At 41.6% G+C, this 27,248-nt stretch overlaps 1 protein-coding gene across 1 annotated transcript in view; it reads right to left on the minus strand.

Annotated features, from left to right (window-relative positions):
* Window positions 1-1,755: 1,755 nt before the first annotated feature.
* The window catches only part of lrrc4cb (leucine rich repeat containing 4C, genome duplicate b), a 39,837-nt gene continuing 14,344 nt past the window's right edge, over window positions 1,756-27,248 (minus strand). The window contains exon 2 of the mRNA XM_076733541.1: window positions 1,756-6,660. Coding sequence (XP_076589656.1) covers window positions 4,738-6,633 — 1,896 coding nt within the window. The 5' untranslated portion in view covers window positions 6,634-6,660 and the 3' untranslated portion in view covers window positions 1,756-4,737. The remainder of the gene's footprint in view (window positions 6,661-27,248) is intronic.

Consider the following 27,248-nt stretch of genomic DNA (forward strand, 5'->3'; position numbering starts at 1 on the left):
CTGTTCTGCGTAACAACGCGGTCACGCTAATGCATTCTCTTGTGTTGTTTTGTTGCTGCTGCTGTCATGATGCTATTTTTTCTCTGAAAGCCCCCGTTTTCCTTTTATCTGGTTGAAAAAGTCCACTTCAAACGCGGTGTTGCTGACACTTCTGTTCTGTTCAGGAGCCTCCAACATCCAAGACTTGACAATCAGATGATGAGCAGCAGTCTTTTTGCACTACAAAACTCAGAATATCCATAAAGGAAATGGCCATACTTTTTTTTTTTCTTCCTCTTTTTTTGTCTCAGCATAGTCTGTGAGTGCAGTACTGCAGGTATTTCTCAAGTTTTGGATGACCAGCACATAGAGTACATTCACCGCAGCCTCACAGCTGCAGAGGAGCAGTCTGGGTTCTTTATTTTCCCCCTTCTGCCACCTTGTCAGATTCAGATTATGCTCACATGTTACTGGGACTGGCCTTCTCGGGATGCAGAGCCGGATCCAAGTGTGACGTACAAACACAGAAGTACTCAAAAATAAGAGCATGAGCATATACTGCAGCATACTAGGCCAGAGTTTTCCCTCAATAACCGCCTGATTACTGCTTATTGATAGCAAGTAAAGAAGTTGTTGTACATAAATTATGATCTTAATAAACTTAACCCTTAATAACCTCCAGAATTAGACTTTAACAAGTGCGTTATAATGAATAATTAAGAGCCAATATGCTCCTAATATCAATGCTAATAAGCAGCTAGTAAATGCTGAATATGTGTTTCTCAATAAGTGTGAGCGTAAACTTACACCTCGTTGACATGATCGTAGGATTCACTGCTTGTGTAAATGCTTCCATCTCTCACTCACACACACTCTACATATTCTAACTGCCTGGAAATTAATGAGATTACTGTTCAGAGTATGAATGCGACCTGGCATTATTTCATCGAGGCTGAGTGTGTCACCTCCTGAATAAATTGATCAGTTAGCGAGTGAATAAATGATCCCTTCGCCGTAAAAAACATTCAAGCATTCGAGACTGACCTTACATACCAATAAGTGTCCGAATGAAGCCTGCACCAATTCCCTCATAACATTTTGCTGGGCTGCCATCAAGTACTTTGTGAGTGAAATGGAGCAATCCCAAAGGCAATTGTGCCTGTGAGCCATTTTGTGTTACAGGGTAGAGGGGCTGTTATAATGGAGAGCCGTCTCTTCACTGAATTGTTGTAATTTTTTACCCGAATCATGATTGTTTCCAGCGGAGATTCAGTTTAATTGATTCAATATTAAATACATTTTGAAATGCCAGTGAGGGTAGTGTAGGCTATTAGACGTGTATTTTTCTGACTGTGACAATGTTCTCCAAGGTTCTGCGAGGTTCTTTGTTCATCATATTGAGTCAGCGGAGAGAACAGGAATAGCCTATTGTGCTCATGGTTATGAAATTCTCAGATTTGCCCGCATGAATCAAATGATTCTGTCATACAGATGGAGTGATTCAAATTGGATAAAAGAATCCAACTTCCCATGTATAATACAGAAAGATCACTTCCTCTTCCTCTTAGAGAGATCGACTTCCCTCCCCTGACCTCATAAAATGAGCTACCGTGCATTTCTTCTCAGCGTTTCTTCTCGGTTCAGCATTCTGGGAGCTGCTTGGTAATCCTTTTTGTTTGAATATTTCTGTACAGGTTTTCATGTGCAAATGTGACATAGACGGCAAGAATGGTGACAACGTCTCTGTGAATAATGCATTCTATGGAATCTAATGGAAAAAAAAAAGAATTGCAATTTTTATTTGTATTCATGTACAGTATGAACTACAATCTCAGGTATCAATAATTGAACATCATCCTCAGAGAAATTAGTTGGACTCCGTACAAGCACAGTCTCTTGTTTTGTTTTTTTTTTTCTTGTTTTTGTTTTGCTTTTTCGTCATTTTTTTTAACAATTGAAGCACATGTAAAATTATGATCTGAATATTTTTTTTTTGCATTATGTTTTTGAAAATATTTTTTTTGTAGAAATTTACCCATTTGATGATTATTCTCTCCAAAAATGAGAGAGAATATTCCCCACATACAGTAACCCTCCCCATACATAGACAGTTGGCAGAATAACACACAAGAATTTGATCACCTTGGCTTAGGGTTTTGCACAAAAATCAAGCTCACTCTGCTGGTATTTAAAGTCCAACATTCTGCAGCTCGGCCTTAATTTCATTCTGGCATTCAAATCTACCTCCACATAAAGCCACCCTGCTCACGTAAATACCAATACAGAGATGCTCCATTCATTCTGAGTAACTCAAAACCCTCATCTCCAAATATATATATAAAAAATCTTAACCTTTTTTTCACTGTAGCCAGCATCAACATTGAATCATTAAGCCACCAAAAGCATTGAAAAGGAATTGAGCATTGATAAAGAAAACAGTGGAAAGGGAAAGAATGGTTCACTCATTAACGCTACCAGTGAAGGTGCTATTCTCGTCATTCATATCGCTCAATGAATGGCTGACAGTGAATAGGTTTCTGTTTCGATTGTTCCTGCTTTACAGTTTCATCAGTCTCTACCTCACCAGATGTTACCAGTCTTTAAATGCTCACTTTGGATCCACCGTCCTTGTTCATCTTTCCAACATTATAGACAATGAAAGAATGAATTCAGGAGACTGACTGATCAGAGGCGCACGGCTCTGTGAGTGACAGCGCTTTATTATGCTCATACCTTAAGCTAAGTCTTCACAGAGGCGAAAATCAATAAGGCGAGTAAAACTGCTGGACAGTTGAATTGTTAAATTTGTCACATCATGCAGTGATTTATTTCATTTCAATAACTGAGTTGTGTTGCTCTGCAAAGGTGACGTCGTGTGCACGTCGTATCCCATCAACACCATCAGGAAATACACGTTACATTATGCCAAATTTGTCAACAGTCAGTCGCATTTACGGAATCGCCGGTGGTAAATTAAAATATGCTTGTTGCACAGAGACCAAAGCGAAAGGCATATCTACCTCTTCTTACTTTCTGCACAAGGTCACTGTTTCCATGGCGACAGTCTGATGGCTAGTTTTGCCTCCTTATTCCTTATCTTTTTTTTTTTTCACTCTTCTCCCTTCATATCTGCAATATCTCTGTTTGAAGACCCCTCATGACCGTTGTGGGTCTGGCTCCCTCCTCCCCACCCACTGTTCTCCACTTTTCATCCTTACCTCCCCTTTCCTTAAGCCTTCCTCTTTGAAAGACTAAATGAAAAAGCAAAGCGTAAACAGACTACAGGAGAGACAATGTTTTGATGGTCTATAAATGATGCAACATCAAAGTGTGTGTGTTTTTCTCGGACAAAAATGAGACTGAGCAGGGGTCGCTTCAATATCAAAGGCCTCTATCCCCGGTTACATGTTTTGGGCGCATGGAAAAGTCTCATGCTGTTTTGTTATCAGCTTTCCTCTGCTAGTCTGCAAATGAACTGCTGATACAGATTAATGAGCTATAACCCATCTCCCCTTATTTTGTTGCAGGTTCCTAGCTGCTTCACTGACTATGTTAGCCCCGTCTGTGTTTGTCTGACAGGGTCACACTACATTACAAAGCAGCCTCATTTGCCTCTTTATCTGTATAACAGATGGACTATCAGCGCCCGAGCCCGTGTGACCCTGGGGTGATGGCAAGGTAACGCGACACTGAGTGGACGTAGATCATTACTGGGTTAACAGGGAGGCTACACACCGCAGCCTTATGCTCCCCTTCATTTTCCCAAGCAATATTCTGCCGTCGTGCAGCACATGCCGGCGGATAAAGCGAGACAAATGAGACATGGCGAAGGGTGAGGAACGTGCCCGGGCTAAGTGACAGAGAGGCAATCAAAGACACAGGAGGACACGGAGGAGGGTTGGGAGAAAACAGAGAAAGGATAGACGGGGTGATGGAGGATTCAGAGACAGGAGAAGAGAGAGGAGTACAAGGAAAGAAGCAGTAAAGGCAAAAGTGTAAGGAAAAGGTAGGAGGAGGAGGAGTGGGAGCAAGAACTTAATCTTAATTAAAGTGAAGGATGTATGGCTGTTGTTTAGGAGCCACAGGGGAAATGCACATTTACTCATTTGGTTGCTTTGCTCCTCGGGCATGCTGGCTTCACTGTGATATCATCCAGAGCCGTGTCATTAAAAGATCTCATTTCGTGTTGACTGACAGCTAGAATATGGCTGCAATGAAAATAAACCCATGTAATGTTTTGTCTCTCATAAACCTCCACCAAATTGGACATGGTATGCTAAAGAACTAGCAACTAAATGCTTACAATTATTAAAGCCATGCCCCACAACAAAACATGTTATCAGGTAAAATCAAATCACCGAATTAATGACATTGCATTTTTTTTTTTTCTGTATAAGGCCAATTTCTACAGTGGTTTCACATGAGCTGCATTTGATACATTCTATATTCACTTTCAGTAAACCATTCTTTCCCTTGTGCAGTATTACACAGAGAGAGAAATAAAACGAGCTAAAAAGCTATCACAAATTGTTTTTCTTCATTTAGCCACTAGACATACTTTTAATAAATAATCTTTGTTTTTGTAAAGACACTTGTTAAAGTATCATATGTCGTCCCTTTGCCGAATGCTGATTTATCGCCTTTATCAACATCAACTCTATGAAGTCAATGTCATTTTGATTTCCTTTATCTTCATGTTTTGGTCCATTGTACTCCAAGTATGAAACTGCTGATACTGGATGTTTAGTCAATTCAAGATCAGATTTGGGTCTCTTGTACATTGTCTTTTGAGCAGGCTTGAATCAGTAAAGGTTCCTGTGTAGCTGAGCTGTGTATGGTACTGAGCATAGGGGGGTGGTGGTAAGTGCTCTTGTAGGTGTTGTAGTGGTTGTAGTGCTCCAGAGGGGGCAGCGACAGGTGTCTCTCCATCGCAGCGACACCTGCAAGCTCTTCTTCAACTGTAATGACCTCCATAGAGGAAGCGGGGCCATCAGGATCCTGCTGATTATGCTGCTTCCTCATCTTGTAGAAAATAACCAGCAGAACAGCAGCCATAAGCGTGATGGCCACGAAGCAGCCAATGATAATCTTGGTGGTTTTCATCACCTCATCCAGGCCATTGAGGACTCCCTCTCCATCCAGATCAAGAACTGGAATGGTGTAAGTCCGCTCTGTGGTCCTTGTGGAAACAGGAGTACCTTTCGTCGTTGAGGATGACACCCAGCCAAATGGTGGAAGTGGCGTTTGGCTATCATCCCCCGGGGTCTCAATGGTCTCCACGGTGACTGTGGTGAAATAGGTCACGCCACTGTTTTCCACAGAAGTGACATTAAGCACAGCCGAGGCAGAAATGTTGCCTGCTGTGTTGCTAACCATACAGGTGTAAGTCCCAGTGTCCTGCATTGTCACGCTAGTAAAGTTCAGTGTCCCATCATTGAGCACAGACAAACGCACCTTATAAGCCCCATGTGTCACAAGTGAGCCATTTGGTGTAAGCCAGCTGATGGATGTCAACGAGCTTGTACGACATTTAAGCTCTGCACCCATGCCTTCTGTCACATTCAAGTCACTGGGTGGCTCCACGATGACAGGAACATCACACTGGAAGAAGCTGTGGTCCAATTCCCCGATGTAGCGACCTTTAAAGGCTGCAGGACTATGGCAGCGGGCGCAGCAGCTGGTATTGGCAGGTACCGCTTCCTTCAGCCACCAGCTAAGCCACAAGATATCACAGTTGCAGTTCCATGGGTTGTGATGGAGATGGACCCGCTCCAGACGATGCAACGGTGTGAAGAGGTCATGTGGTAGAAAGGTAAGGTTGTTGTGAGCCAGATTGAGCTCCACCAGTGACTGAAGGTCATCAAAAGAATTCCTCTCAATAGTTTGGATCTGGGCGTGCATCATCCACAGCTTCTGAAGGTTCACTAATCCTGTAAATGAGCTGGGCTTGATAACAGAGATCTGGTTTCCTGACATTTCTAGCTCTTCAAGCCTGACCAAAGGTAAGATGTTGGGGATCTCCTTGAGGTTGCACATTCCCAGGTTCAGGTAGCGCAGATTGCTCAAGTCCTTGAAGGCTCCGTCAGAAATGTAGGAGAGACGTTTGAGCTCACCTAGATCCAGCCTTCGAAGCGAGGGAACCCGGTTGAAGGCATAAGATGGTATACTTTCGATGGGGTTGTTCCGTAGCCACAATTCCTTCAGCTTTGACAAGTACTCAAATGCTCCATTGGGGATTGTCGTGAGCCGATTATCAAAGAGCTCCAAGGTGTTAAGACTGGCCAGGCCATTGAAGGCGCCAATTTCAATGCTGCGGATGTGGTTCTTGCTCAGCTGCAGGATCTCCAGATGGCGCAGATGTTTAAAACTGTCCACCTTTATGACCTGGATTAGGTTGTCCTGGAGGTTCAGGTAGCGAGTGTTGGTGGAAATGCCATCTGGGACATCCCGTAGACTGCGGCGGGTGCATATGACTTTGCTGAACTGGTTACTGCATGAGCAAACAGAAGGACAGGTCTGAGCACGAACCAGCCCAGCCACCACCAGGATATGAAGGGCCAAAAGCAACACAAAGAGGGGGTTGGACAGCGCCCCCTTCAGCCTACGACCTCTCATTGTCTGGCGCTGGAGGGAGGAGATCATTGTGTTCAGCATTCATAGTTCATCTGCTGTTTGTGTTCTCTGCAACAAGAAGAAAACAGGAAGAATAATATTCAGTAACCACATAAAAAAGTGAGAAGTACATTGTTGCTGTAGTGAGATATTGGTGCTGTATCAATGCCCCAGTAAAAAGAAAAATAAAAAAAATACAGTATATATTTTTAATATTGTGAACAGATGCTGCTTTTGTCGGTTAGATTGTAAACTGAATGACTTTGGGATTTGAATTGTTGGTCAGATGGCCAACAGTGAAACAAAGACGTAACATGGAGCTCTGGGAAAATTAGAATGACAGTTTTTCAGCATTTTTTTTCCACCATATTATAGATGGAAAGATTCATCAAAAGCTACGACCAGATTGATATGAAAATAATCATTACTTCCAGCCCTAATCTATTTATACAACACAATGTGCACAGAATGACAAGAGAACAAGAGAAAGATGTATTAACAGCTTCAGTTAATTGACAATACTGCCCATCTGTGGAATAGGCCTAACAAGCTTTTTGTTAGCTGCCTAACCCTGGATTGTCCCAGATTTCCAGTCTTCACAGAAGCTGATGCATCTACACTGCAGACTGAAAATGAAAAATGACCATTTGAGCAGGACTACTGAATTTCTTGGAAGCCCCCTTCCTCATTCAAGTCCTAGGTTTTTACCCACAATACACAAAGCCTCTGTGAAAGTCTTAAAAGACATAACGCAATCTGTTGATGTCAGTGGGACCCATTCTTCCCAGCACAAAACAAGTCACTGACACCAAAGCGTTGCACTCAATGAAAGTGGTCCTGCAACTCCACAGACAAATAATGTATGACTGCCAGTGGGAAATTTAGGAACCCATGAGTATCCATGCAGAGAAAAACAATGCAAAAAGCAATTCATCCTGTGAAACGCATACACTGGCAAACAGAGATGAAGTCCAGCTATTGTTGCCTGAAATTGTGCTTGTATTTGATATAAAACACAACAATATATGAACATGGCCACTGACAAATGCTACTCAGTGAGGGTTATTTTTCACTAATTCGACTTTATACCAAAGTATTCTATAGCCTGCTTTTTGTCTTTGAAATATTTTATCTGTGATTCATTTCCTGGAGTTTCAAAAACAGCATTTTTCATCGATTCATGATTAATGCTCATTCAAAGCAGTATTGCAGTGTTGTTTGCTTTTTATTGCGATCCAAGTTATCGTCACACCAAAATCCCTGACAAACAGTGATTCGGGGGGGAAGAGGTCTGGTGCTGTCTTTGTATAACTAGTGCAAAATGTATTATCTCCCAAATCAGGTGACTAACAAGAAACTTGTTGCTCTTTTAGATTAAATTAGTTAATTCAGACCGAGTGTGTGCTCAAGATAAAAATAGATAAGACATTCATACACATAGAGCCTCCCACTTCCACACTGCAGTGTTGATGTGTTGCTATCAGCCCTTTTTTATTTATTTTCTGCCCACTAAGATTATAACCTACAAATACATCAATACATGGCCTATCACATACCAGACATCTCATATATGGTGTGACATTATACAGTGTGACAGCATTGTGTCAAGCTTTGCTATTAAGTGATGCAGGCACCATTCTTCAGTGCAGTCAATGCCTTTGCCAAGAGCAAAGCACTCTTGCCTTGTGCAAAAAACATTAGCCTCGCCTGCTGGGTCCTTAGATTTAAGTATTCTCTTTGTCTCTTTCCAACTCTTCCAACTCAAGATATCTGCTAATCGTCTCTTTCCGTCAACCCACAAGCAAGAAGACGCAAGCATATTATGACAGGTGTTTTCTAAACTGTAAAAATTGCTAACTGAGGTGGAAATGTTCTCCAGTGAGGATGAGTGGCTGACTTAATCAGTAGAAATGAGCCTACATGTGGCTCGGTTTTGCACCAGCCAGGCTGCCACGCCAGTCGCGGTGGAGAAGGCCTGTGGAGAGATGAGCCTCTGCTGAGGAATCAGATCGAATGAGGCTTCCCACTGGCAAGAGCTCATTTTGTCTAGCTGGAATTACAACAAGCCTGAGCTGCCACCTAAGAGAGGAAAATGTCAGACATGGCAAACACACTGATGGAGATTATCAGCTGTCAATAAAACATCTCTGTTTGCATTTCCACCGGAATGCGTAATGAAAAAAGCATAATTCGGCAATGAGCGTGTTGTTCTACTCATAGACTAATCAAAGCTTTGGCCACATGCATCGTAAATCATTTTATCTGCATAGATTGCATCATTACTCAAAGTGTAGGCACATATATCGCAGAAGAAAGAAATTTGCTCCAAACATCCTTCCTTTGTTGGTGCAACACTGTGTGGATTAATTCCATCTAGGCACGCTCAACATGTATTCATAGAGGCTGAAAGCAGTGGCTGCTTACATCCAAAATCCTGCCAGCAACATAAAAACACACCCACCCTTACTTTTCTGCTTCTGCACCAACAGCCACTGGCATTATGTTTGACACCACTGTGATTTGCCAAATTCATTTGTTATAATGAGTTTGTTGGAAAAGTGCTAAGGTAACATATGTCTCAATCAGGGTGCGCATAGCAAGGAAGCAATAAAGCAGAGTATTTCAGAGCACTTAAATTACAATGTGAGATGATTAGAGTCTTGTCAGTGTGCACTGCAAGCAACGACTTTCTACTTCAACTAGCGAAATGTGTTAGCTTGGACATTCCCACACAACAGGGAAGCAAGCTTGGCAGTCTATGATGCACAGACCCAAATAACTGGGTGTCTACCAATCAAGAATGTAAGTAACACTTCCAAAAAAAAGAACCTGAGTTTCATAGTCTCATGGCATGAATATGAGAAGAAATATGTTAACACTGCTCCACACGAGTCAAACCGAGGAAGATAATACATCAGTGAGGATGAAACGTAACAAGAAATGTTGCATTATTGAACGATTTGCTTTGCAGTCACATTTTGATTCTGACTTTTTTCTGCACTTGTTGACATATTTAGCATTTCCCTTCAGAGATCTAAGGGGGAATTTGGACTGTTTCAGGCACAATAGGATTATTGCCACCAAGTGACAAAAACATAAACATCTCAATTTGCACTTCTACTATAAAACCAAAATGCATGCTAATCTCACGTGTGTAAGATGATCACAATCAGCAGGAGCTTTTCATATCCCAACATTAAATGTGATAACAAAATAGCTAAAAATAAGATAAAAAATGTTTTTTCATCTCATATTTTATTGTAATGTTTGAGGGAAGAAAAAAACATCTAAACATTCACATGTTTATTAAACAATCACTGATAGCAGCCATTTGCAGTTGATCCAGTGAGTGTGAAATTGACTGAGTGGGTAAAATGTGAAGTGATATGAAATCTGGCAAGTCTCATCTTAATGGAGAAAGAAGCCCTTGGCCACTGAAAGGGCTGTCTGATCAACTGAATGTCATCTTGCTAATTCATTCAACACATTACGGATTCATTAGATTTGCATACGTTTGTTGCATGTCTTGTTTTTAACCTCGTTCGTGCTGATTTTGAAACCTCACAGGCCATCTGTGTCTCACAAGACCTGTGTACGCACACAGTGCCTAGGAGATGCAGATGGATAACAAGTACATTGTGTCAGTGTTTGAAATTATGACACAAATTTTCAGTGCTAATGAATATATTAGCTCATACAGTATATACAATAAATAAAGGCCTAATCTACCTAACAACAAGACAGTATGCTAATGGAGGGGCTGGTTTCTTATTGTCAACAAATCCCAGGAAAAGACCAAAACCATCACTACATTAGTCCGTCTCTAAATACTTTCAGACTTTCCTACTGTGTCTGTGGCACTCAGCTTAAAGTTCATTTGTTACTATTGGACAGGTAAATCTTTAAAAACAGGTCACAAATGCATAGCTCCCATTTGTTAAAAGGCTTAATACTATCCTCAAACAGCTGGGAATTGCAGTTAACTGAAACAGGAGTAAATAGTGCATTTTTTTCTTCATTTGCTGCACTACTGAGTATGTAGAATTGACTCAAAACAGCACATCCTAATTATAATGAAAAAACATGTCACCCGGTGCACCGCTGAGGCTCATGTATGTTTTTATTAGCTTTTGGACAATAGTGGAGCTCTATGGCACAGATGAATAGATTCAACCATGCTTTGGCTACACAGAATCCAGTCATTGTTTGGTCTTTTTAGGGGATTTGTTGACTAGAAACTGCACAGAAAAGATATCTAACACTGCCAGCATTATCTTTTAAATTGGTATGGAGGAGCTCCAAATAGAGAAATTATTCAATTAATCAAGTAGTTGATCTGCAGAAAATGAATCACCACCTATTTTGATAAATAATTTTTAAAGCAAGAATGCAAAACGTTCTCCGGCTCCAGCTTCTCAAAGGTGAGGATATGCTGTTTATCTTTGTTGCATGTGATCGTAAACTTAGTGTCTTTGGTTTGTGGACTGTTGGTCAGATAAAAGGGGTCATCTGGGGCTCCATAAAGGGCATTTTTCACAAGATCTTACAGACAAAGTGATGCATGGATTCATTTAGAGATTGGCAGCTTAAACAAAACCAAACAAAAAAGGTTTGTGCAGATCAGATGCAGGAGATTAAAATAACATTCATTTTTCATTTCATTGTGGTAAATTTAGAAAATGGCTAACTGTTGCCCAGTACAATGTATGGACTTTCATGCTTTTCTTACCACGGCAGATCGAAGCAGTATAATTATAAAGATAAGCTGTCGATACACTGAGTGCTGTGGTTCCAAATCCAGTATGTGTGTGGCTTTATGTCTGAAGTGTTGTTGCGCTGAACAGCTACCTACGCATTAGTAACCTACACGTATGACAACATCTGAACAATAATCATTTTGTGTTTTAAGTGGGTAATTTGATTTCATGACTGTGAGCATTCGCTTGTGTTGCTCCATGTTGTTCAAGCGAAGACTAAACTTTTAAATCCAACACTGAGAAAACATAAACCTCTTTGTTTAGGTGTGTGTGCATGTTTCATGCTTGTTTGCGTACTGTATGTCTCTGGGGATATGGTGGGGTGGGGTGGGGTCGGGGGGGGGGGGGTTCAAATCTTGCACTGGGGCCATGATAACTAGAGGCCATTCTGCTGCTGTCTCATTCTGACATGCAGACTGAGAGTGCTTCACTCTCTGCCTCTGCTTCACCTGAAAAAAGAAGGCGAATCCCCTCCCCCATCTTGGCCTCAGTACGCAGAGTGCTGGTGTTAGGGAAATAAATCTAAGAGATGTTGGGTGCTGCTGACTTATCAGCCAAAGTCTATTCTTTTAACAGGAACAGAAATGATGGCCCCTTCGTTGACCGGACGCGTCTCAGAGCAGCGAGAGTAAAGTGCATTTTCTTGAACATTTTTCATTCTTCTGGGATGGTGTTATCCAGCAAATATTTTTTTTTTTATATTGTCACTAGCTTGCTTCCTGCAGCCAATTTTAAACTGTGCCTGTAAATGGGGTGAGTTCAGGTTGTTTAGACTACAGGCCTTCCTGCAGCTGGCATGTGCATCATAATGCTTGGTGCATTGTCATGATCACATCTGTCATTTCCTCCAGCTGTTAACGCCTGATGGATATTTCTTATTTGCCGTGTCTTCATCATCTAGTTTTGGTTGGAGTGATGCTTTAAAATAAAAGACTTTTAGAACAATTCACATGAAGTAAGCATTTTAAACAAGGTGTATTGGCAGCGCAGCCTCTCTTTTCCGGTCTCCTCTATGAGAAAATCACAGGCTACTGCTGCAATGCACTGTGGTTTAGGCTACCAAAAAAAAAAAAAAAAAAAAAAAAAGGAAAGCAAACCACGTTCTGGTATCTATTCATTTAGTTACACCCTCTGTGGAATATAATTTTCCTTGGTGGGATGCCCAAAGAAGAATAAGAAATCATTATTCCAGCTCTGCATGAAACCAAATTGAAATAATTTCTGTGCCTTCAATCGGATCATTTAAAGTACAATTGACGGCAGCCACAATACTATATTTTCAAGGTGATGAAAGTACCAAGAGCATCCTGGCAAAATGGCTGAAATGCACCTGTCTGAAGCCACGATATTTCATTTTCAGTGGATTCAAGGTACACGAACATCATTCTGATTGCATATGATTCTATAATGTCTTGCTGCAGCTGCAGATGTAGAAAGGAAAAGCAAATGTGTAAGCAAGGTCATACTAGTGGGCTATGCTGAAGTGTTTTCTCTCATCACTGTGGAGATAAAGTGCTTCATGTATGGATGGCTGCCAAGGGCATTTGTGAAAAGGCGGAATGCATCTCGGCTATAAGGTTCAGTATGCTATGACGGCTGCAGGTTTTCATAAAGCTGACCGTGAGTGTTTACTCGGTTGCTTTAATGGAACACAAGAGCCAGAATGTGTTTAGATTTCCCTAAATTACATTTTGAGTAATTCTTGGATATTCTGGGCAGTTCAATAGAACATTGTAGTAGAACAATGTAATTGAATTTTCACATAAAAGCTCCATTGGTTCCTTTGATTTTAAAGGTGTATTCATCGATAGGGAGCACAAAAACATGAAAACAAGCTGACTGATACATTGACTCAACCACACACCAAATACTGTATGCGGGTCATTTAATTCTAAACAATGAGCTGCAAGCAGCTGCAAAGCATTATGAAACTGCAGAGCTGGCTGACACTGATTTCAATGATTTTGGCACAATGAGCAACCCTCTTACAGTCATTTGATTTAATGTTATTGTGAAAAAAAGATTAAGCTTTAAGAGCGGCATCAGGGTTTATGCTGAAAAAGTTCAAAGCCCAATGAAGGTACATGGATCAGAAATGTATGTAGAAAACCCATCCACACATCCATTTTCTACTTCCATGTACCCTGTGCAGGTTCACGGAGGGCAAGAGTCTGTCCAGCTCATTATACTGAAAATAGTCCTAATAATTTATTGCCAAACCTTTTGTCTGCCATTTTCTGCTGAATGTAAAGTCCAAAATAGTCTATAACTAGCCAAACAAGCTTTGTTTTCTCTGACCAACAACTGAGAACAGACTGTAATTTTGGCCTCTTCATCATGAACTATGAGAAAAGAGTTGGTCCGCTTGGCCCTCTGACCTGAGCTTAACCCAAACCATCCCCTGAAGGCAGCAGCGATCCCAGATGGCACGATCATATTATTGGAAATCATCACAATTTTAGATGACCAAGCTCATTTTCTCCTGTCTGTGATGGAATGAGATTAAATTAAAAGAAAGGCAAAATCGAGAGCAATCAAACTGCCATCTGGAATTATGGTCAGGCAGACGATCACTGAGGGGGAAAAAAAAGGAAAAAAAAAACTTTCAGACACAATTCTCTATCAGGCAATATGCTGCTGCATGGCAATATGTCTGAGAACTGTGCAAAAGACATTATTTTTAATCAATCTCTTGTTTCTGAGAAGGAATGTAATATTATCATCAGCCATCCAGCCAGTTTGCCCTATAGACTGATGACTGCAATTGTGGTTATTGAATTGTGACGGCCCTGTTTTGTTTATTAAATACCCTTGAAATTGCCAAGATGTTTGGTCTGTGGTTTAAAAATATCCAATTACTGTACAGAAAATCTCTAAGGATTTCCACAGAAGAGATGACTGACTGGCTTTAAATCATGACATTTAAAGACATTACACATCTGGACATTGGTGTTAAACAGCATCACCGTACAGAATATAGAGCTCCTGTGTGATATTTCATGTGCCTTATTCATTTCAAAGGAAGTAGAGGAAGGTTGCTGTCTTGTGCCAATACTGGAAAGAGGGAGAGCGAGAGGGTAAAGAGACACCTTTCAAGTGATAATTCAATTCCTATTCACGTATTACCTTATGCCGCCTCCATTATGATAATTGCATGGGCTAAATAATCTGCAGGGGCCTCCATGTTTAAATGCACTCTGCCAAGGCTCTGTCTGGTCTCTGCAAAGGGATTAAGACAGGATGCCCTGGGCGGCAGACTGACTGAATGCGAGGGCGCTCTTAGTATTCGTGTCACTTGTCTAGCCCACCAATCTGCTCCCATGACTGCGTTCCTGAAAAGAGATCTGCAGGATCGGCCAGTTGTGTGTTGAAGGGCATCGTGGCGGAGTCGAGGCTGATTGGACCAAATGGAAACGTGGCACAGTGAAGTATGTTGGCATGACTCAGGCAGTAGGATCTCATATAATTGCTTACACTGATACGGACTCTCACTGCATCACATTTTGGTTTCGGTGACCAGAAAACTGTGCAGACACATTCCCTCCGCACGCAGTGCACAAAAAAAAAGTCAGGTGGCAGCCTGAGTTTAGGTAGGTGAGTACACACAGCCAGCAGCAGTGGCAGAATAATGAGCTGCACAGACCCCATAAGCTGCCTTGTTACAGTAGTTAAACAGATCACTGCTTTAGCAGAGGATTTGTGTGACTGGTGAAGTAGGTGAACGTGCAGCTGTGGCCCAACGCTGGACTGCTAGCAAAAGAATTCTGAGCGAACTCTTGACACTCATTGTGTTTGAAAGATGAATTATTTAATATTTAATTAAAAAGGTTCCACATCACAGTGATGCCCTTGTTACATTTTATGCTTCATCATAGGAGCTCGGCACTTTCCAAATGTGTTAATAACATATTGAATGTGAATTCTTTCAGGTTCAGAAGCTCTACAATGTGGGCCAGGAGTTAAGTTTTAATGATATAACACTTAAATACAAATTCTCATGGCCAGGGACAAAAACTATTTTAGTTTGCAATTTGTAGGAACCATTTGGATTTCTGCCTTCCCGTGGCCTATCACTGGTGCAAGTGGCAATACTTCCAAAAGGCCAAAATACCGTTATTCGTTGTTAGTACTGAGAAAGACAACAGCGTTGCATTAAAAATGACACAATAGCAATGTAGTTTCAATGGCCGGTCTTGGCAGGTTGCCGCTCCCTGCAAAATGCAGAGTGCTCGAAGGGATTAGTTCACTGGAGTGTCCCCTGTTCAGTCACAGCTATTTGCCAATGAATTCCGGCCATTCCTGTTTGCAAATTGACTGAATAGGACAAGTTGGAGGCAGTTCTCTCTGGAGCTTTTGTGTTCACACTGGGGTGACGGGATACTGACAACAGATGGCACCATACGTGGCGCAGTCTTTTGTTCTTTTGTTTAAGATTGCTGCCCACCAGTGTGCCACTGTCTCTCATTGTAAATCCTTTGTTTGGATCCTGCCCCACAGTCTGTCAGTATGTGAAAAGTCATTAACACGTCCCTAATAAATGCAGTGCTGAGACAACAGTATGTATGTATTCACCTGTGCTCATGCACAGTTAGATTGGTGTTGACACAGATTTCAGCGATTGCATGCGTCAACCTATGTCGTATCAAGGTCACATTTATGATGTACAATTCTGGTGGTGCAAGTTTTGTTTGTCTTGGTTCATGGCTGATGGTTCAGTTTTATAAAGTAAACTGGATTGATGTAGCTTTGAGGTCTACAGTCTGTAAGGCTGATGAAATAAAATGTTAATAATGAGAACAGAGGTCTAAACTCACCCACAAATCCATACATCCAGAGACTGACAAGCTATAGGCTGAGGCCACTCAATATTATGCCCCACTACATCAGATCTGTTGAAAGCACAGCTCAAGGTCCTTCTCTTTACTTTGCCTTTTAATACATTTAATCTGCTAAATAAAAATAAACTATGCAATGTGTCTGTGAAGATTCTCATTCATCCAGGTCATGGTACTTTTGTAATGGCTGTTTTATTCATTTTTGCATCACTAATTGATTTTAATCTGATCTCTGCTGGGTTATATAAATGATTTTTGTTGTCTTGCCCATGTTTGTGAAGCACTTTGCTCAGCTCATGTTGTTTTAAGTGCTTAAAGACATACACCTGATTTGACTTTGACAAAGCTACAAACTACTCGCCATATGCCTCCGTTGAACCTACAGCTGCTGGAAATGTCCCGCTCCAGTTTATCCGTTGGCTTGACTGGGTTTTGACTCGGCCAATGTTACATCAAGTTGGAGAGAAAAACCGTAGAACTCCCAGACACAAACAGAAGCACAACACTCCTCCTGGCTCGCTTTAGCTGACACGGTGCTCCCGACTGTAAGCATTAATATATAATGGCGAGCAGAACTTCTTTCAAAATTTAAAAGTGGATGCCACTGCTCTGATGCAACAGTGATGGATTACAAGTGCTGAGACGTCTGGTTGCGTTCAGATCTGTATCAGCTCGGAGTCTTAAAAAATGCCCTGAGATGAAAGCTGAACACAAACACAGCTTCTGTATAGTTAATGGGCTTCACTGGATGAATTGGCCTAAAAAGCTCACAGCATCCAATCATCTAGTTATGCTTCCATAAAGCGCATACAGTGTGCACCTGTGAGACTATAAGTAGGCTGTTAACACATAATTACCTTTATGTAAACCTCAACCAAAAGCATTGAATATTGCACTGAAAAACTTTAATGCCGTTATGACTTGTCATAGAGAATAAGGACATCCAATAATATTCTGCAACTCCAAAAACCCAAATATATTTACTGCGCACTGTGATTGGGACTATGAGATAATTACCTTTTGCTGTGAAATGAACACACACACACACACACACACATGTACCTTAGGATCACATTTAATCCTTCAATAACACACACGCACACACACACACACACACACACTGCAAGAATCACACATCATGCACATGAAGTAGAAGCCTGCATATCTTGGTCAAGGATTAAATGCAAGCTAAACCCCTCTTTCCCAAATTGCTTAACTGCCTTGAATAAAGTGATAACGATGTGATACTTCCATTGATCCCCGCAGTGAAACTCTTTTCACTTTGCTCCCTCCAGGGAGGTCAGAGCGTAGGGTCATCTTCACATAGAGCGCCCCCGGAGCTGTGCAGAGAGTCAGCGGGGAATCGCTGACTTGCTCAAGGGCAGGACGAGAACAGCGTGTACATGACAAGCTCTTTCCTGTCCGGCTACAATGAGAGGATCTTAAATCTCTCCTGCTTAGAATGTCTTCAAAAGAAATTCCCAGCATAAGACACAAAGCTTCCAGAAGTAGAGGGTAGATTTTTATTTGAAGTGAATATTAGGAGAGCGCCATTAGGTTGTCCTACTTTGAAGGCAATCTATTCTCCTCGTCCTCTATATAGAACAAAAGGAACAATGGGCACTTCTCTGCTATTCTTCTTAAAGTATATCCCTGCCATGTGCCATGTTGTACTATATGATCTAGTGCCACTAGAGCTAATTACCATCTCAGATTTGCAAAAGTGGATCCGAAGCAATGGTCTGTGTTGCATATGTGTTGTCATCTAACTCAGAATTGTAGGGCACTATAGATTCCTTTCATAAAGCAACTAGTCCATCCCGATGCAACGATGCACAGCTAGGAAATTAAATTCCCTTCGACCAGATTACTATAATTACCTACCTCACGATGAGGGGTGAGCAGAGGATTAAGGTCTGTTTTAAAAATAACCACCATCAAATATATTTGGACTCGATAAATGAAAGCTGTGGAGCAGACATTTTCTCAGTGGTGTGATTTGGATTTTTTTTTTCCCTCTCTCTCTCTCTCCTCTTTCCCCTCCTCTTTTCTTCTCCGCCTGTTAATCTGCTTTGATACTTTAGCAGCGAATGCATGACGCTTGGTGGGAGACCATCTTAAAGTCAGTCAGAAATCAAAGCAGGGAAAATGCAATTATTCAAGTGGCAGTCAACATTTTTTGTAAAAGATGGATGTACACTGTAAACACGGGCTCTCATAAAGGCTCAGATCTACCAAGAGGATCACAAATCATCACCATGAGCCGCATTATTGTTGTGTTTGTGCAAGGTCATTTTCCAGGCCTGGGATTTGTTGCACTGTCGCAACACAAACATTACGTGCCTTTTTAACTTTGTATTGTGCGCTGATGATGATCATCATTACCCCTTATTATGTCAGTGATGGAGGAAGTGTTATTACGTTTTATTATCTCCCGAGCCAGCTGCCGAGCGCACTGGCTGCGCTTGTACTAGGTGAGGGATTGTGTTAAGTTTCTCACTGCTGATGGCTGATTGATTGTGTGTAGCCAGTGTTGACAGCATACAGTAGGTAGTCCATCTTGTTTTTCTTTCATTATTTGCTCGTGGTGAGAAGCCTCAGCTGGCATGCTAACAAGCTGTTAAAGATTGGTGCTGTGCCAAAATTTGTATCCCCCTCCAAAATTGTGTCTCCCATCAGTTTGCCCTTGTTTGTCCTTGCCATTTGCTGTTTCTCTTTTGTGTGTTGTTTTCTGACATTTCACAAGCAGATTATCACACATGAGAGCCAAAGGAAGCAGACCGCGTGACATTAAACAGGCCGCCGCCAATATTGACCATTTCAAAAGATGGCAGCATGAATTTCATCCACAAGGATGTTTTTCTGATGTTATTATTGCACAACATGTTGTCAGAGAGACATTTTATGGGGCAAACTTTTTATTTTTTACCACAGCCCGAGTCTCTAAAATTCAACTGGATGATTTTCATGCTAACTTTTGAAATCATGCATGCCACAGGGCGCCCTGGTAGCTTATCCAGACGAGTGCACGCCATGTGCACTAAGGCTGCGTCCTTACCACAGCAGCAGGATGGATTCCAACCTGCGGCCCCTTGCAACCCCCCCCCCCCCCCCCCCCCCCCCGTTTCTCCTGAGGTGCATTATCCAATTTGGACAAAAGGACCAAAAAAGAAAAAGTTGTGCAGACCTTTGCAAGCTTTAGTTTTGTGATGCATTATATAATCATGCGTTAAGTTAATATACATCATTCTGGACCTGCTGCACAACTTGATGAAGATGATGATGGCGATGTGAATTCCATCAAATAGGAAATTCTGACACAAGCTTTATCCTCGGCATTAAATTCACCTCTGTGAATCGTGCTGCCGTCACTAATCGGCATAAATCCGACCCTTCATGTTACAGCATATGTGTGCCTGTTAACCTGTTAACCTTGAGCTTTAATCCCAAGTTAACGTTACCCTGGGTTATCTTTACATGTTTGACACTGTTTATATTTAGTCATGGTTAGCCTGAGGCGCAGCTGTCCAGCTGCAGTGGTGCTGAATATTGTTCATCTGCTTCAGCTTGTTTTTCCCTTCCCTCTCATATGTGATTATTTGAGTCAAGCATGCAGCTTGCTTGACACCAAGCCTTGTGTTTGTATGTGAAATGTTAAACATACTACAAGGGAATGCACTTATTCCTAAAGTGGTAGCTTCTTTGACAGTTAAAAGAAATATTTTACGACGCAATGTTTTTCATGCTGTATTGAAAGAGATGATACACAGATACCAGATGAAGTTTGAATGAACTAAGAGCGGAGAGCCGGAGAAACCAAAACAACGAGCAGAAACATTTTGTGAAGCTGAGAGCTCGCGTTTCTCAGAGTTCATCACGAGTGACACTCTTCACATCACACACAGTCAAAATCTGGAAAGCAAATGTTTAAGTGAAGCCTGATGTTGCCTGAAGGAATCATCCTTTTCTCCTCCAGGCATAAAGCTTATTAATGAAAGACTGTTTTCGGATTGGCAGATATCCAATTTTTGAAAAAAAAAAAAAAAAAAAAAAAAGGTATCAATGCATCCCTAATTGATAATATAAAAAATGTAGCATATTTTAGCAGCTTTAAATATTTTAATGTACTTGAAAGTGTTTCGCTTATATTACACTGTCAGCAAAACCATCCATTTTCTATATCACTATCCCATCATGCACCGGGCGTGAAGCACACATAAAGACAGAGACACGTTCATACCTTGAAGCAGGCATTTCAGAGTGGCCGCTTCACCACAACCTGCATGTCTTTGAGCTGTGGGAGGCAACTGCAGTACATGGAAGAGACTGATGCAGACATACTGATAAATAATGTAAAAAATCCACACAGAACTGATATGTTTGCATGATCTCCCCTGCTGACCTGCAGGATAAACCATACAACCATCCACTGTGTAGTTCAGTATTATATGTATTTTCCTATATTTGTCGAGGTGTATTTGTAGATTTCTTTTTTATCCCAGCTCCATGGAGTTTGAAGTTGTGCACACCGAGCACACAGACTCCATTGTCTTCCTCTGTCTCTCTCTGCATGTCTGCGGCTCCGCTGCACCTTAATCCTCCAGCTGTTTCACTCTCTTTCCTCGAAGCACCTTTCTCCTTCGCCCTCGCTCCCCTGAGAACCACTATCTGTCTCCCCCTAACCCGGAGCCTTTCTCCGTCTCATTTTCTACTCCCGTCACTAAATAATTCCTTACAGAGGAAAATCTAATCAAATCTCAGTGAGAGTGAGAAACGCAGAGGTGGGAAGAAACTGTGTGTGTGGATCAGACTTAGAGAGGGGGCTAAAAAAAGACAGAATCAGAAAGCAACATTGGCAGTGTGTGAGGGGGTTCTAGAGTGAGAGAATTGCAAGTGCATTAACAGTCAGAGCACTTAGTGTGAGGAATCCATTCATTATTCATTAGCTAATTCACCATGTATAGTAATTAAAATCAGGGCCTGCTCCAAAATGGAAAGAGCTATGATAGACTGGTTTTCTATGTACAATATTTAACAGGGCTGTTTTCAGTACTCCTGCTTCAGGGTTTTATAAATCATGTTTACGTGTTTAAAGTGCGCAACGTGCTGTCAGGACTCTTCTAGTGCAGTAGTACATGCGGTGAGATCGTTCTGACACGAGAATGAATCCAAAATAGAAATATGCAAATGTGCAGCATGACCTATAAATAACAAACAAACCGCTGCCTATTTATCATACAGTATATTTGAGGAAATCTCTGGTTAAAAAAGCAAAAATCAGCATCGTCAGTGTCAAGATATACATCTGATAATCAAAACACATGCACCTCAGGTTGCACATTTACATATTTTGGAGAAATATACACTATATAAACTGCTTTATTGCATTGCATTTAGGAATTTTGACAATTTGTGTGTGGAAACTTTATAGTGCACAAATACATGTCACGCCCCATCAACAAAACAAACACAGGCGGTTGGGCTAATGGCGAAGTAAAACGGGGCATGCTGCTCATCCCCTTGTTCGGTCTGTGGGGGGCAAAGAGGTGCTTATCTGAGCTATATTTGAACAACAAAGTTGTTCGGTTTGGCCTCGTTCTGACAGCAGTGGTAAAGGTTGGAGTCCAAATAATCCAGCAGTATGTGTGTGTCTGTAATGTGCCTATTTATTCCAACCAATAGACTAATTGTCTCTGTGGCAGGTGGTTCAGATCAATGGATATAACCTCCAGCCTGTTTTTCCATCGTTATTATCTGTTGATTACAGTTAAAAATCTTGATAGCCTGGATAGCTTGTGTGTGTGTGTGTGTGTGTGTGTGTGTGTGTGTGTGTGTGAGAGTGTGAGTGTGCCTGGCAGATATTATTCAAGCTTCTCATTTATGAAACAAGACTGATCAAATGCAGAATCCTGCCTGAATACAGATGTGCAACAAGCCCCATTAAGACACAATCTTTTCGACTTCTGCATGTATGCATGTTAATCTATAACTCACTCGCCTTATAACACAAAGTAAAGTCAATAAGAGCCTATGAATACCAGTTTAGAGTACATTAAAACCAAAAATAACTCTGAGCCGTGTGTACTGTTCTCTATTGACAATTTGTACGGTACAGCAGTGATTCAACATATATCCAGGCCGTGGAAACTTTCACATTTGCTGTTCTAAGCACTCGGCGTCTTGTAGGTCTTGTATCATTTTCTGTGCCTGTTCAGCACAGAAAATGGTGCATCTGCTTTTCTTGGAGCAGCAACAGCAGCTTGTTTGGAATAAACAGAGGAAGACCTGGGCAGTTAGCATGAGCGGCAACGGCCACGTGAGGGAACAAACACAAAAATAAGGATGCCGCCTCCACATTACACAACACAAAGCGTACGGGGAAGGATACATAAGCTACATAAATAGCAGTCCGGTAGACTGAAGATTGGTATTGCCCTCCAAAGATGAAAAGCACTTAAGGATGAAGGGGAACAATGAGGAACAAAACAGACTGGTCCCTTCTTTTGGACAAAGATCATTAATCACCAAAACTGCAGCCGAAATAACACGAAAAAAAAAAAAAATCTCATCACATTTAGCTGCACAGCGTTCCCTAAACAGCAGCGAGTGACTGCTGTGTCAACAGAAAGGCGTATTTTACAGCATTACATCTTCTGCGCTAACAGACATATTGTACAAACAATTCCTTTACATCGGAACGAGTAACAGCAGTTTGTGCAGCATCATGCAGATCTGCATAATGGCCCGTTTACTATTACAGCCGTGACAGGTGTCAGAGCTTTCCCGACTCCTGAACAGTTTCCAGCCTTCACCTGTTATTAATGTCATCGCCACCGCCACCCGAGCTGAAGAGCAGCAGAGAAACAGGCCTGTTCTGGAGGTGCTGTGCACCTTTTCCAAAGTGGGCAAAGAGTTCTTAAAAAACAATTATTCAAACATCAAAATAGTTTTAATTTTTATCAATTATTTTTCTGTCAAATGACTAATCATTTCAGCTCCACTTTGCGCCTTCTTCTGGAACGTCTGAACAAAGACCGCCAGCTCTCGGTTTAATAGTTAAACCTTTATTTTTACATGGAGCGCTGCATGTGTAGCTCTTCTGATTTCTCGTATGCGACAGAGCTCGCTGCATAAATAGTGTTTGATATCAACAGCCAATCATTGCTCCGTTTTGTCGCAGCTCATGTTCCATGTTCAGAAACGCTTTTATCCTTCATATTCATTCTGAAGAGTGAGTTGTTTCTTCAATTAACATATCCGGTCTTGTGTCCCGATTTTAAGTGGATGAAAGCGACTAGCGGATGAGTGAATGGAAGATAGAGGGAAAGCGACAGATGTTGGCTGAAGTCACTGTTGCTCCTCTCTCGCTGCCCTGGTGTAAAAGTGGGTGTTCATCCCCTGAATACAGATGGCATTACACAAGCAATCCTCTAAACGGCTGAGACACGCTAACATGCTGCTGTCTGGAATGGCCTGCGTCTTTCTCCAGCGCCTCTGCGATGCCAAACACCTTTGTTAATCTCACAGCCAAGAGCTTTAGTTTAGGGACATGGTTCAGAGGACATTTCATATTACCTTTTACACACACTTAGTTCTTCAGTAAATGTGTTCCATTGCTTTTTCTATTTTCTGTGATGTCAGGGAGAGGAGGGGACCAGCAGTAACTTCTGTAGAAAATTGAGGCAACTCTTTGAAGCTGCCTGACGGTAGTTTCCACTGAAGAATCAATGCGTAATGGAAAATATTGCTTGAATGCACAATCATCTTAATAAAATTGAATTTTTTTGCGTGGCGTCTCTCCTCTGGTCCCCTCCCTCGTGCCTCGACAGTAGATTGGCCTGAACTTATGACAATTAACCTTGAACACCGTGGGGGAAAGCAGAGGAAGGAGCCCACAAGATTTTCAATAATTAAATTATCCCTCCTGTTGCACATCTCCAAGTCCACTGACACATTCTCTGCCTCCCCAGTTACTGATAGATCAGGTCTTTGTTGTGCAAATTCCTATTCATTGCATCTTACATCACAATTCTGACAATGTTACCGTACGGAGTGCCGCACATGAATATGGAACTACATTATAACTCAATACTTTTGACATTCTGAGTGAAGGGTTATACATTGTTCCACCATGAAGTCCAAAACAGCAGCTGCCCGGGCAGCTAACATGTTTCTGTGAGCAACAACTGCAAATTTCCTGCTCAGTTCCACAGTCAAAGGTTTGGACACAGCTTCTCATTCAACATCTTCTACATTGTAGATTAATGCTGAAGACATCATAACGATGTAAAAAAAAAGTAAACAGAGCAAAAATTTGCTTTTTTTTATTTTAGATTAGATAGAAGTAGCCACCTCTTCCTCTGACAGCTTTGCACACTATTGGCATAATCTTAACCAGCTTAAAGAGACATTTCCAACAGTGTTGAAGGAGCTTCCATATCTGCTGAGCACTTGTTGGCTGCTTCTCCTTCACTCTGCAGCCCGGCTCATCCCAAACCATCCCAACTGGGTTTGGGTCAGGTGACTGTGGAAACCAGGTCATCTGATGTAGCACTCCATCACTCTCCTTCTTGGTCAGACACCCCTCACACAGCCTGTTTTGGGTCATTGTCCTGCTGAAAAACAAATGATGGTCCCATGAAGCACAAAACAGATGGGATGGCATGTTGCTGGAGATTGCTGTTGTAGCCATGCTGGTTAGTGGGGCCCCGAATTGTGAATAAATCACAAACTGTCACCAGCAAGGCATTCCCACACCATCGCACCACCTCCTCCTCTATGCTGCATGTTGGGAACCAAACAGGTAGACACCATCCATTCATCTTCTCTGTGTTTCACAAAGACACGCCGGTTGGAAGTACAAAGCTCCAATTTAGTCATCATGTCTTTAAAGTTGTTTCTCTTTACTAAGTTGCGCAGTTCTTGCCATAATATGGATCACTGCACTAGCTGAAAAGGGCTATTAACTGTGTACCAACGCTACTTCTGCTCAACACAACTGATGACCTCAGTCACGCACAAGAACACAAGAAATTCCACTAATTAACGTTCGCTGAGGCTCACCTGTGAACTGCAAAACGTTCCAGGTGAACACCTCTCAAGGCTGATTAAGGCGATGCCAACAGTGTGCAAAGCTGTCATCAAAGCAAACAGTGTCTATTTTGAAGAAATTTAAAACAGATTCCTTGTGTTCTTTCATGTCTTCAGTATTAATCCACCATGTAGAAAACAATGAGAAGACTGAACGTTTACATCTTCTTTTAATCATATACTATAATGTTCATTTCTTTTCAGTCAGTTTCACAGTTATTGCACTCACCAGTAGGTGGCAGAGTGAGCTGTCTGTGGCACTTTCCTGTTTGAGTTGATAGTCTGAGCCTGTGGCCCTTCATAAAGTCTATGCTCGGTGCTGCTGTGCCAACATCTTATATGTTTTGCAAGGTCTTGCCGGCAAAATAATAAAATGAACGTTTTTCTGCACTATTATAGCCGTCACAGTCTGAATGGTGTACTAACTGCAACAGATGTGTGAAAGAAAATCAAATCAGCTTCGGTTGTGTTTGTATGTAAGTATGAATTGGAATGGAAAAATCCCTCCTTTGTTATTGAGAGCCAGTGTTTGCATCTAGCTCCATAAAGCCAGATTACATCTCGCAGTTTCAGTTTTCGCTGCAAGATATAAGTCTGAAAAACAGCCACTGAGACCTAAAACAGCCCGAGATGGACTTTCAGAGGAGAAAAAACAATGGAGCAACTTTAATAACAGTCTAACATGAATGCCTTTCGATCAAAATGTTTCAAAAACAGACACAGGGACGAGCAAACGCATCAACCCAGATTAGGTGCATAATTGTCATTGGATTAAAATTAATAAATTCAACAGGAAACACATCAAAACATTCAGCAAATTCTGCCTTTACAGAAAGATGCAACTTGCAGCCTCTTTAACTGGGTTTAAATAGATAGTTCCACATTGGATGTGTATTCAACATGGAGCCGTCATCCACATATCCAAAATACTGAGATTTGTTCATTTTACAATGTCTGACTGAAGCTTTTTTCTTCCTTTGCTCTCTTATTTGCAGAGAGCATTGTAACAAACATTTAGGTTTCGTTTCTCATTAGCAGTTGGCGCTGATTGCCACTGTCGCTTGTTACAACGACAAACATCACTCACTGCAGATTATATCCCCAGGAACTAATAAAGGTTAATACAGTACAGTCACAATAAAGTTTTGGCTGTTGTCTGTCTAATGTGCTTCAGAAAGATGGTGTCTGTATTAAGATGAAAAGCTAATGTTTGTGAGAGGGGAAAAAAACCACTCTGTTGACACAACTGTTGGGCCACCAGTGGAAAAGAAGAACAGAGCGCTGATTCTTCTCTGGAGAAATGATCTCGCTGCTCACATCGCGTCAATTTCGGGAGGATCTCCGATTCAAATGTTTCCGTGCCTCACATCCACATTTTGAGCTTAAGCTTTAATTAAGAATCAGGACTTCCAGTACACCAAAGTAGCTCCTGGAAAATAAGGTATGCGAGCAGGCAACACTTGTTCTATCAACATGTCAAATACTTAATCAACATTTCATATCTTCCCTGCTGCTCATGTCCTCTTCAGTTTGGAGCAACAGGTTGTGGATTCAGATCCAATTAAATTGATCAGATCTCCCGACATACTCTTGAAAATCCCAAACTTTGTGAACCACTAGTTTAGAGTGGGCATTTCAGATTAAGAGTAAAGCTAAACTTTAGGAATTTCAGTGGTTAAATTCCTCCTTTGATGTATCTTAACTAAGAGCAGGGGCCAGTCAGGAGCCAGTGCCATGGAGCGACCTGCAGCTCAGAGTGTTAGTGACATGAGTTTTGATGTTGGAGGAAACCTTAGCAAACACAATGACAGCTTAGAATCCAAAAACAGTAAAGACCAGGGGCCTTGTTGCTGTTAGGTGGCAGTTCCTCCACAGACTGATCCAGAAACAGATTCTGAGGGTGGTTTCAGAGCTCCAGAGCAGCTGCAATGTTTTCATTATTTGGAAATAATAAGCACGGAGCAATGACAGCCCA

Source organism: Chaetodon auriga, chromosome 1 (assembly GCF_051107435.1).
Source record: "Chaetodon auriga isolate fChaAug3 chromosome 1, fChaAug3.hap1, whole genome shotgun sequence".
In the NCBI taxonomy this organism is placed as follows: domain Eukaryota; kingdom Metazoa; phylum Chordata; class Actinopteri; order Chaetodontiformes; family Chaetodontidae; genus Chaetodon; species Chaetodon auriga.